The sequence below is a fragment of the Zalophus californianus genome, chromosome 14 (assembly GCF_009762305.2).
Source record: "Zalophus californianus isolate mZalCal1 chromosome 14, mZalCal1.pri.v2, whole genome shotgun sequence".
Lineage (NCBI taxonomy): Eukaryota > Metazoa > Chordata > Mammalia > Carnivora > Otariidae > Zalophus > Zalophus californianus.
This window is the reverse complement of record NC_045608.1, coordinates 29,393,124-29,404,773: the sequence shown is the minus strand read 5'-3', so window position 1 is coordinate 29,404,773 and position 11,650 is coordinate 29,393,124. Positions and strand designations below refer to the sequence as shown.

The following is an 11,650-nucleotide window of genomic DNA, read 5'->3' as shown; positions in this document are numbered from 1 at the left end:
TATTCTCAAGGTTGGACTGAGACATTGGGCCAGGTTTTCTTCGACACGTTGACTACCCTGGTGGAGGCAGAAGCGAGGCGGGAAACAGGACTGTCCCGAAGGTGCTGTGGTTGGGGAAAGCGGGGGAGGGGGGAAAACCGCCCCTGCCGAAGCCAGGCGCTTTTTCCAGCGCGCAGGGCCTGCCTACACCACCGCTGCTGGAGCTCCCACACCCTGCGCAGGTGTGTGTGTTTGGGGTGGGGGCTCTCTTGACAGGTAACCCCGACAAACGTCCTATGAATGGAAGACAAGGAGACTGAGGCCTGAAGGTGACGAAAATGGCTCAAGGTCACGCCGCTTGTATTGGCGGAGCTCAGCGATGAGTGACTCAAGCCCTTTTTGGGAGAGCAACAGGAGCAAACGGGTTGCGACAGCCGCGGCTCCCCCGGCGCCCCAGCAGGCGCGTGCGCTGGACGACACCCCTCCCCCCTACCTCTTCCCCCCAAGGACACCGCCCAGCCCAGCCATACATCCCCAGTGGGGCTGGGCTTCGGTCCGCCCCCACTTTGTGCGGGCAGGGCGGGCTTCTTCGAAATCTCGCGATTTCGACGCTATGGTTACGCGTACTCTGCAGTCGCGTGGGCAAAATGGCATGGTAAGAGGCGGGGACAACGAGGGACCCTCCTTAAAACCTCCGCGGAGCGGGGAGAGAGTCTCCTTCTGCAGGGCGCAGAGGGTGGGCCGCGCCGTGCTTTAACTGTCGTAAAAGGGGGCGGGACGCACCGCGTTCGAACGGACGTAAAATGGGCGGGACGCGCCACACTAGGAACTGACGCAGAGGGGGCGTGCGTTGCTCTAGCCGGCTGCTGGCTGGGCTCCGGCGCCATGGAGCGCTACACGGGCGCCTTCGAGGAGGCGGTAGATGGGGCCCGGCAGCAGGAGCGGCACTACCAGCTGCTGTCCGCGCTGCAGAGCCTAGTGAAAGAGCTGCCTAGGTGCGCGGCCGCGGAGCGGAACGGGCGGCTGAAGTGGCCCTGGGTCCGGCCCGCGCTCACCTCGCCCCTCTGCCCGCAGCTCCTTCCAGCAGCGCCTGTCCTACACCACGCTCAGCGACCTGGCCCTGGCGCTTCTCGACGGCACCGTGTTCGAGATCGTGCAGGGGCTGCTGGAGATCCAGCACCTCACAGAGAAGAGCCTGTACAACCAGCGCCTGCGGCTGCAGAATGAACACCGAGGTGCGCGGGGGCGGCGGGACGACGCAGGCTTCTCCGGGAGTTTAGCTCTCGGTCTCTGTGCAGGCCGAGCCCTGCCCTGGGTGTCGCTCAGATGAAGTCCCTAAAATTGACCAGGTCAAGGGCTCGGAGACTGCTAGCGTCTTTTTGGCGACAAAGGGGTCAAAGCAGTTTAATTTTTTCAGTTGCACGGCCCCTTGTTAGCATAATATCCAGACACTCCCTGCCCGGACTTGCCCGTGTCTCCACCCTCCTCCAAGCAGGATGACCCAAGGCCTCCCTGCCTGGTCAGTCCATCGACAGATCCCGGTAGTGTTGGTCAGCGTTAGTCATTGACCGCCCCCAGTGATGTCCCGAAGTGTTGACAGCTCCGCCGTGCCCTTTAGGGTCATTTTCCCCTCCGGCAGCGCAGAGGGCCACACCACCACCTGCACATTGGGTTCCCCTGCACTATGCCCTGTGGCACCCTTGGGACCCGAAAACTTCCTCGCTTGAGCCACACCCTCAGCCTCAGCTAAAGCTTTATGAGCCTTGGCCCCTCCCAGGCATCCCCACTCAGAGGTCTCCCGGAGCCCCTTACTGCAAGGTATGCTGGGCAGCTCTCCCTGCCCCATCAGTTTCCCACCTTTGTTATTTTGTTTTTACCCAACTTATTTATATATAAAAAAAGGTTAAAACATTCAGTAAAGTTGAAAGAATAGCGTAATGTATACCCATATTCTCTCCAGCTAGATTCAGTAACATTTTGCCAAAGCCTTAATACCGCCAAATATATGCAACACCATAGGGCTTCACCGTGAGTCTTCAGCATTCCTCTAGACTGGGATTTTCAAAAGCGCAGCGTTGTTATTTGTGGCTGAACAAGTCTTAATGGTAAGACGGTGTCTTGTGCATTGCAAGCTGTTTAGCAGCATCCCTGGCTTCTACCCACTAGATGACAGTGGCACATCCCGCGTGCCCCCCCCCCCCCCCGCGGTGACAGTCAGAAATGTCTTCAGACATCCTTGGGGATCAACCTTGGCCCAGGATTGAGAACCAGTGCTCTAGATCAAGAACACTCGCCAATGTGAGCATGGTGGACAGCGTCCTGAAAACTTAAATCATTCCAGGGTGTCTTCTGATCTTCAGTCCGCAATCATATTATCCAACTTGTCGTAAACTGTCGCTTTGTGAGGCCAGTGTAGGTTTATGCATCGCAGTTGGTTACTTTGGTCTCTGCTTCTGGAACAGTCACATTTACTATGGGACTTTTTGAAGAGTCTGGGGCATTCTGCCTGTAGAATGTCCCCATTCTGGATCTGTCAGACTGCTTCCTCATGCTGTCATTTAACCATTTCTACAGGCTCTGTGTTTCCTGTCAGCTGGACAGCAGGTCCAGGCATGATGATAGGCAGCTTCCACGTTTGTGGCAAAAACTAGTGTTTCTTTCAGGAGTGGACATTGGGTTTTGTTGAATCCCTTTTTCTGCATGATCACGTGGCTTTTGGTTAACTATGGTGAATAACTCATTTTTTTAATTCCTGGGATAAACTGCATTCCTGGGATAAATCCCATTTGGTAGGATGTATTACCCTTTTTATTATATTGTATTTGATTTGCTAAAATCTTGTTAAGAATTTTTGCCTCTGTGTTCATAATGGACATTGATCTGTAGTTTCTTATAATGTCTTTGGATGGGGTAATAAGGTAAAGCTGGCTTCATAGAGTGAGTTGGGGGAAGTATTCTCTTCTGTTTTCTAGAAGAATTTTTATAGAATTGGTATTACCTTTTCCCTGCTGTTGGAGCGGTTGTCTTTGTAAACATCTCTATTGAGGTGTAGCATGCATATACAGTCACAAATCCAAAGTATATAGCTCATTATTCTTTGTAATGCTCAAATTATGCCACGTTTGGTCAGTGGCAGAGCTCTTGGGCTGGCTCCTCCGTTTTTTGATGTGTCCCCATCATTCTCGGAGCACTTCCTTGCTTTCTGGTGCAGGAAGGTGTTTAGGCTCATCTTTTCTTGTTCTTTCCCTGCCTCCTCCCCTCCAGCTTCTCCAGCAGCCTCCCGTCAGGATGCACCTTCCCCTTCGGCCGCCATAAAGCTTTCCCACTTCTCCTGCCTGTGCTTGAGTCTCTGCCAAATGCAGGCAGTGGTGGTCACTTACTATCTTGCTGTCAGTAAGTAGATCTTGTAGATCTTGTGGCGTGATCTGTTTATCACCACAGAGGTTACTAGTTCAGGGAGCCAGTAAAGCACTCAGAATGATAAAAGTAGGGGGTGGGCAGCAATCTCTTCACAGAATCCTGGTTCCTTTTAATGGGGAGTTTTTGATAACCCTCTAGACACTTTGCTACTTGTCCTTTGGAAGTTTCGGGCAGGTTTTAATACCACCAGCAGTGGGTAAGCACCCTGTGACTTTCTGCTTTTCCTTCCCTCTGACTCAGCAGGTGGTGGTGATTGGCTGCCGTTGTTTTCCTTGGTCACGGCTAAAGCCAGTCCCCTCCCACCTGGGCAGTGGGCACAGCTCCCTTCTCACCTGTGGTTGCTCACCCAGTGCACTTTGGGAGTTGTCCTGGGATTTGCAGCAATGTTTCATAAACGGAGCAAAGGAGATGACATATCCCTGCATTTATCTGTTTCCTCCCATCCTGCCTCCACGGGGTATAAACATTAACCTGGGAGCATCTCCTTGTCCCTGTGTTTATGGAGGTGTCTTTAAGTGTGGCTCTTGGTTTCAAACTCATTTAATGTGATAAATGCTTGTTGAGGTGTGCACAGAATGCCAAGAAACAGGAGATTGGGAAGGTTCTGGGCACAGGAGGTGCCAAACTACTGGCTAAGAGGTGTCTGCTTAAGACATAATGTTGGGTTTGTGTTTCCTTATGGCCAGGGACCACTCCTTATAGGGGAGATCTGGCCACTTGACATTGGTCTAGGATTTGGGCTGTGTAGTTTGAGTGGAAACCACTTTGTTTTGCTTTTGGGTTTTGGGTTTTTTCTTGTTTTGTTTTTTTGAGAGAGAAAGAGTGGTGGGCAGGGGAGGGGAAGGGCAGAGGGAGAGGAGATAGAATCTTAAGCAGGCTCATGCCCAGTGTGGAGCCTGATGTGGGGCTCGAACTGACAACCCCGAGATCATGATCTGAGCCAAAATCAAGAGTTGGACACTTAACTGACTGAGCCACCCAGGCGGCCTTGGGCTGTGTAGTTTTGAGTATTCTGTTTTGTAATCAGTTTCTTTCCATTCCATGCATGGTACCTTTGTCCTCTGTCCAGTCCTATCACAGTGGACAATTTTGCTTCTGTTTATGGTATGATTTAATGGCAACTGTGAGAGCTTTCTCAGTGGCCATTGTGAGCCCCACTCCAAGCAGCACAGACTCCCCAGCACAGGGCCTCTAATGGCTTACCTCATCCTTGGGCCTCCCAGGGTTTGTACCCACCTTACCCGCTCTGGGAGCTGTGGATGGGGTGGGGCAGCTCTGCCCACCCTGAAGGGCAGCACTGAGGGAATGACACCACCACGCCACCATGGGCAGAGGCCATGCCATGCTTGGGCACAATGACTCCTCTCCTCTCCTTCCTTTTCCAGACTTTGCCTGGATGGTCTCACAGTGGACCCTCAGGTGGACATCTCCGTGAACGTCCCATGGGTGATGGGCAGCTCACACCTAGGACTGCTGGCCTGTGGCCATCTGAGCCCAGAAGCCTCTGGACTAGTCTCCCACTCCTTTTGGTCTTGTGAGCACTGGCTATAGCTCTGGCCAGCCTGCCCTGTCTCACCCTCCTCAGTTGTCTTGCACCCTCCAGAGTCCCCTGGATCCTCACTGCTAGAGAAAGGCCCTGCCCTGGGTGAGGGCAAGACTGAGTGGGCTAGGGGACTAGGCGTCCCCCAGAACTCCACCCAGCTTGTAGTGCAGGGTTTCACCTCTGCACCTTGGCCTGGCTGCCCCATGGTGGGACAGCCAGGGTAGGTGCTGAGGCAAGAAGTGTGTCCTGCCCCCCTCCATCTCGCCCCCCACCACCTGCTGGACTTCTCTGGTCTCATCTCCTCCTAGTGCTCAGGCAGGCGCTGCGACAGAAGCACCAGGAAGCCCAGCAGGCCTGCCGGCCTCACAACTTGCCCGTGCTCCAGGCAGCTCAGCAGCGTGAGCTGGAGGTAGGGGTGTGAGCTGGGTGGGTATCACCTGGGCTGTGGTGAAGAGGGCTCAGGGCGGTTTGGGAGCCCCTGGCTGCTCTGGGCCTCAACTTGCGTGGGCCGTTGGAGGCCTGATGAGTCCCCAAATGTGACTCTTCACTATGGGGTTTGGGATGTGGCAGGACCGGGTAGAGAGTGTGATCCCCCTGCTTCCCAAGACCATAGCTCTTCAAGGGCTGGGCCTGTTCAGGGCAATGGTGGGGTGGTGGGCCAGCCAGCAGAAGCCCAGTCTGCTTCCAGGTTGCTCCAGGACAACCAGGAGACCCATATGTAACCAGGAAGCCATGGGTGGTGGGGGTGCATGGGAAGGCTTATGCAGGGTCCCAAGCAGCCTAGAGCCAGGGTTCACAGGGAAGAGGTGCCGAGCTGGGATCGGCAGGCAGCCCCAGTGGGGAGGGAACATATACAAAGGCCCAGAGACATTTGGCAACTTGATAGTAAGCAGAAGTGGACCTGGCATCTGGCCAGCTCATGGTGGTCCCGAGCAGTCCTTGCTGGGCAAGGCCTGGCACAGCAAAGGGAGGACACCTGGCCAGGGGTCCTGGAAGGGAGAGCATTCCAGGTAGGGCAGCCGAGCCCTTCTGTAGGGTTCAGTGTGGCCGAGAAGGGAGCAACCTGGGGGCAGTAAGGGCACCATCAGTGGTCTTGGAGCCACTGGGAATGGGGAGCAGGCTGGAGGAAATGGCAGGCCACCAGTGTGTGTGTGAGGCAGCGTGTGATGGGCAGGGGGCTGAGCCCCTGAGCCGCCCTCACCATGCAGGCAGTGGAGCACCGGATCCGGGAGGAGCAGCGGGCAATGGACCAGAAGATTGTCCTAGAGCTGGACCGGAAGGTAGCCGACCAGCAGAGCACACTGGAGAAGGCTGGGGTTGCTGGCTTCTATGTGACCACCAACCCACAGGTCAGTGCCTCAGGCAGGCCTGCCCTGGCATAGCCCAGGGGATGCTGGTTCCCAAAGGCCCAGTTCCGTCTGGGGTTTTATCACTCGTCCCTGGGGAGCCAGGCCCAGAGTGTGTTGGGGGAGGGGAGGAGGGAAGAATTAGTAAGGCAGGTCCCACTGCCTCTGCCCACAGGAAGGCAAGCCAACTGGCTGTGGGAGCATTGTCCACCTTCCCCAGGCCCTGCTGCTCACAAGGCCCTGTGCCCCAAGCCAGGGCAACTGCAGGCCCTGTTGCAGGTGACGTCCCTGCTTCTGTCCCTTTCTAGCAAGCCGTGGCCAGGAGTCCCTGGAAGTCAGTCCCATGGGTTCACTGCCTGGCACTCTGTAGGCCCCGATATCTGCCTCTGGGCCCGTGGGAAAGGGGGCTTTTGCCAGGAGAGGAGAGACCAGGTGTCATTCTGGTCTCACAGCAGCCCTTCTGCACCCCAGGAGCTGACGCTGCAGATGAACCTGTTGGAGCTCATCAGGAAGCTGCAGCAGAGGGGCCGCCAGGCGGGGAAGACAGCCTTGTGACCAGGTGGGGTCTCTGCCAGTTACCTGCTGCCCGTCATGGCTGAGAAGACAGCCCTGTTCCTGTCACCACAGGCAGCAGAAAGCTGAGTGGAACTTGTCTTCCCAGCACCTGGCCACCACCTTCCCAGTTGCCTGCAGGAGGGGTTGACCCTCTGAGGAGAGACCAGGTGGACCCTGGCTGCACCTGCCACCCACCTTTGTCTGATTTTTTTTTTTTTTTTTGGTCCAAAGCTAGGATGGTGCGGGAAAGGGACGAGTGGGTCCGTTCTGCTGGCTGGCTGCCGCAGAGTCGGGAGAGTGGGGCTGGAGGTCCTAGCACCTTCTCACTCCACCGGGCACATCCCAACGTTTGCCATGCCCCATCTTCTGGTCTCAGCCCCTTCCTTGGCAGGTGCAGCCCCCTAAGTAAGTGGGAAACACTGCAAGGCCCAAGTCCTGTGAGGGCCAGAGAAATAAAGGTACCTCAGTGTGACCTGCATGTCGCTTGTGTGATAGCTCTGTGGTATCTGCCATGACCAGGGCCCAACTAGGGCCCTCGCCTTGTAGCTCCGTGGCCTATGGAGGAACCAGCAGAGGCCCCCCACCCGCCCCTTTGTCACAGAGGCTCTCCCAGGGGCACCCCCTCTGGGGCTCCCTCATGGAGCAGCAGGCCTGGGTAAGCCCCAAGGCACTAGGACCACATCTAGTCTGCTCTGGGAGGCTGGAGGCAGGGGCAGGCAGCCATGAGTCTGCTCCTGTCAGAACAGCGGAGCCTCATGGGTCATGCGGCAGCTGGGGCGAAGGGCACAGAACAGTAGGAAGAGTCTGGGGGAGAGAGTCCCCAGGTAGAGAAGCACCAAGCCCACCCCTAGGAGCATCTCCGAGCCAAGGGGTGGGGGTGTCCAGCACCTAACATAGCTGAATCTGTGATACACCCTGAAGGGAGGGATTGGGGGATCCACCCCACCCACGGTGGGCCTGGCCCGCAGGGACACATGGTGCCAGAGAGGCAGGGCCATCAGTGCCACCCCATCTTTGATGCTGACCCCACATGATGGTGCAAGGGAAAGAGCAATGCAGGCACAAAGTTAAGGGCTGCAGAAGTAGTGGTTTATTGACCAGGCCAGCTTCCCCAGCCTGGTGACTGCCTGCCTGTGGGGCTCAAGGGGGGTGGGCTAGATGAACCCTGGCAGAAACTGGTCCTCCGGGTCCAAGGTCATGGGGCCTGGCAGAGATGGGGGTCGTGCCCACTTGTTCAGAGGCAGTTCCTGACAGTTCCCAGTGGCTCTGGCAGGCATCAGACACAGTCTGAGTGCCCACATCCTGAGCAGGGGCCAGAGGGGCACTGAGGCCCCACTTCCAGCAGGTCTCGGGCATAAAAAGGTGAATCCACGTGAGGCTGGGGTTGGGCTGTAGCTGTGCGCCAGCCTAGGGGCCACCCAGAGCCCCACAAGGCAAGGGCTGGAGGCCAAGTCTGAAGGTGGATGACGATGGTAGCCCGCGAACACTAGGCTGGACGGTGGAAAAGGCTGCCTGTGCGGAGCCTCCGCTTGAGCTCCTGCCACAGCAGCTGTCGCTCCCGCCAGGCGCCCTTCACAACGCCACTGTTCTCCAGGGCACGGCGGGACAGGTAGGGCAGCACCTCCATCACAGGGCCATAGGGCACATACTTGTACACGGGAAAGCCTGCCTGACCTGTACACAGGCAGAAGCAGTGAGTCCCAGCCCTGGACACCCCCACCCCTGCTCCCCAGGGAGGCCTCACTCACCTAGTGGGAAGCTAATCTGGTCGCACATGCCCAGTAGCTGTCCAAAGTACACCTGGCAATCGGCAGGGTACAAGCCCAGCTCCTCCATCCTATAGACAGACAGTGGAGCAGGTGAACCCCGCACCGCCCCTTCTCCCTGACTGCCACTCCCAGATCCTCAAGCATACACTTTAGCCTCCATCCCCTGCGGTATGGGCAGGGGTGTAGGCTCTGTGCTGCCCAAACCAGGCCTCTGCCCTGTTTCCCACCTTAGCCTATGGCTACCAAGTTCCGTCCTCCCCCTTCCCCTGTGTTCTCTCTCCCTTCCGTCTTGTCTGTCCCGACCTCTGTTCTGGTGCCCTGACCCAGCAAGGCAAGCCTGCCCCAAGGTGTGCCCTGGGGAGGCTCTCAGAGGCCCTCCCCTGCCCCATTTTGAGCCCCTCTGCTTCAGTGCCACACCCTCAGTCCCTCCACCCGACTGGGTCTCTTGTCCTCCCCTTGCCGGCTGCTCTGTCCCATAGAGCAGCACCAGCCACTGGTGACCACGGAGTTTTTAGAAGTCGGCTGGCCTAAACAGATGGACTGCAAATAGCACACACACATGGAATTTTGAAACTCTGGAAAAAATGTATTCTTTTTCTGAAATGCTGAATACAGGTAATATTTTGGGTATGCTGGGCCAGGTGAAAGGTATTATTGAAATTAACTATCTTTTTTGTGTAGGAGAACATTTAGATTAGATGAAACTCACGTTTCTATTAGCGCCGCTCAGATGTTGGGGTGGGTGGCCCCCAACTCTGTCCAGCATCATCTGTCCTCACACCTCCCCTCATAGGATCTTACAAAAATTCCCAGGGTTTGAAATGTCTACTTGCTGAGGATTTCCACATTTTTTACCTCCAGCTTCCTGTATCCACGTGTCCAGACTCAACCTATCTGCACCAGCGCTCTGGAACCTGCCCTCATCCTTCCGCCTCCTTCCAGGGGCACGTTCAGCCTGGGTTCTCCTCACACGCACCCAGGCTGTTGGCCAGGAGCGCGCTCCCCTGGCATGAGGGTCCTCACACAAGCCCTTTTCCTCCTTCCCTCAGAGTCCGGCTCCAGAGTGAGGGCCACCCAGTCTAACGCAGGCCACAATCTCTACCGTGTTGCCCTGGTCTCTGGTTTAGGTATCTTTGGGCCCCCCTGGACCACAAACCCTGTTAGAGCAGGGCTGCCTCCTGACAACTGGCGGCAGGGACATGCCGGTGCCTCCCGCAGGCATGGCTGCTGACCTGCCTCCGCACCCTCTGCCCTGTGACTGCAGCTCCCCCCCAGCAGATGGGGGCTCTCCACTTGCCATCTAGGCTGGGCCTCCTGACTTCCTCTGGCCAACAGGACAATAGCAAATGTGATGTGGGCAGAGGCTTGCCCTCTCCGGGGCTTCTGGAAGCCTGAGACCACCATGAGGCAAAGCCTGGCCTGGCCTATTGGAAACTGGACATGTGATGCAGTCCCCTTTGCTGACACAGACCCAGTCGGGTGGAGGGACTGAGGATGTGCCAATGAAAAGCCATTTAGGTCCAGTCAGGCCTCAGCTGACCGCAGATGCAAGACAGACCGCAGGCAAGGCCAGCAAAAGCAGCCCCCAGTTGAGCCCAGCCCACCCTGCTGGCCCACGGGATACACTGCTGTTCAGGCCTCTGAGTTTGGGGTTGGTTTGCCACTTGGCCAAAGCTGACCCAAGCTGTTCAGACTGAGATCCCCGATGTGGCATCAGAGACCTATACCGCTTCCTCGGGGAGGGCCAGCCCAAGCTGCTGTGGGCTCCAGAGAACCATGGACTGTAGGGGGCTGAGCCTTCTCCACGACAGTGGTATTTGTGGAGCCTGGCACGGGCCCAGGGGGCCATGAGAGAGGAGAGCGTGCTCAGATGGCACTCTGGATGGGGGGAAGCCATGTCCAGGGCAGCAGGCTGGTGAAAACAGACATGTTGTGGGTGGGAAGATTCAGAAGACAGGAGGCAGGAAAGCCCTTCTGAGGACAGGCTACACCTCTCAGAGTCCCACTGTCCTCTGTGTAGCTGGTGTCTGAGTGGACTACCTGTGATCCCTGCGTTAAATGTGAGTGGCCAACCAGAGCCGGCTGAGCTCGTAACTGAAACCTAAGAGAGCGCCACCTTCCATACCGCTGACCCACACGGGCCTGCCACTGTGCAGGGGTGCAGGTTCCCAAGTGCTGGGCCAGGGGTCCGGGAGTCTCTTGATGTACCTCGTCTAGTGGAGGACCCTGGTGCCCGAGGGTTCAAGCTTTGATCAAGTTTCCGTCACAGAGTAATATTTTTAAGTCTAAGGGGAAAACAGGTTTTAAGATTTACAACTCAATCAGGTGTTTGTTTTAAAAGTCAAGCTAAATCTATTTTTTTTTTCTTTTTGCGCTGAGCGCAAAAGGTGCCCCTGGCCCTCTGACATCCAATGACAAGGATGGGGCATCTGAGGCAGGAAATGAGCGCCTGGGAAGTCCCTAGGGATGGAGAGAAGGCGGAACAGTCCTGTCCAGCTGGGACTCCACTCGGCCCCCCCACCCATCCCACAGAAGCAGTCAGACCGGACCCTGGCAGGGACTCTTGGGAGGGAGCCTCGTCACAGTGGGTGTGGAGTGACCAGTCAGCTCATCAGGCAGCGCCCCAAAGCTGCCCAGCCTGGCCGTTCCTTCATCCCTCCTTCCCAGAGCCCAGCTCAGCCACAAGCCTTGGGTGCCCTGCTCTGCTCCCGGGAAAGGCTGGGGCCGGCAGGGCCACTGCCGCCATGCTTTGTGTGGGGCCTCCAGCCCAGGAAGGTGCCGACTGGGGCTAGAAACACCCCCTCCACCCCCCGCCCCGTGTGGTGCTGCCTGGGTGAAGATGGAAAACACAAAAACGTGGTAATGACATTGGAATATTTTAAGAATTTACTTCACCTTATTCCTATATCTGACTTGTATGGATCCTACCAAACTTTTGCTCCACAGGACAGGCATTTAAAGAGAAAACAGACTATATTAAATTCCAAATGCAGTTTCAAGCGTTGAGAGATTATTTATAAACGACGTGACATGCCGGA

General features: G+C 56.5%; 2 protein-coding genes across 7 annotated transcripts in view; one reads left to right on the top strand and one right to left on the bottom strand.

Moving 5' to 3' along the window:
• Positions 1 to 787: 787 nt before the first annotated feature.
• DGCR6L (DiGeorge syndrome critical region gene 6 like) lies at positions 788 to 7,315 on the top strand. 2 transcript variants are annotated; one of them, XM_027575527.2, is made up of 5 exons: positions 788 to 974; positions 1,054 to 1,214; positions 5,251 to 5,351; positions 6,151 to 6,291; positions 6,741 to 7,315. In XM_027575527.2, exons 1-5 carry the CDS (start codon positions 865 to 867, stop codon positions 6,885 to 6,887), a joined length of 660 nt encoding a protein of 219 aa, XP_027431328.1. In that variant the 5' UTR covers positions 788 to 864; the 3' UTR covers positions 6,888 to 7,315. The 2 variants fall into 2 exon arrangements, with proteins under 2 accessions (XP_027431328.1, XP_027431329.1); XM_027575528.2 differs by having other exon boundaries at positions 795 to 974; positions 6,760 to 7,315.
• Positions 7,049 to 11,650, bottom strand: part of LOC113912451 (proline dehydrogenase 1, mitochondrial) — a 22,811-nt gene continuing 18,209 nt past the window's right edge. For 4 of the 5 annotated variants that reach the window (XM_027575523.1, XM_027575524.1, XM_027575525.1 and 1 more), the window contains 2 exons: positions 8,592 to 8,680; positions 7,049 to 8,517 (listed from right to left, as the gene is read on the bottom strand). In XM_027575523.1, the coding sequence (XP_027431324.1) occupies positions 8,330 to 8,517; positions 8,592 to 8,680 (277 nt within the window). In that variant the 3' untranslated portion in view covers positions 7,049 to 8,329. The other variant, XR_003516832.2, reaches the window with a different exon arrangement.

Excerpts from the sequence above, each read along its gene's own strand:
- DGCR6L (XM_027575527.2), top strand. The coding sequence starts at position 865 with ATGGAGCGCTACACGGGCGCCTTCGAGGAGGCGGTAGATGGGGCCCGG. Across the intron at positions 5,352-6,150 it reads CTCAGCAGCGTGAGCTGGAG|GCAGTGGAGCACCGGATCCG; the intron begins GTAGGGGTGTGA and ends CTCACCATGCAG. Across the intron at positions 6,292-6,740 it reads ATGTGACCACCAACCCACAG|CAGCCCTTCTGCACCCCAGG; the intron begins GTCAGTGCCTCA and ends CTGGTCTCACAG.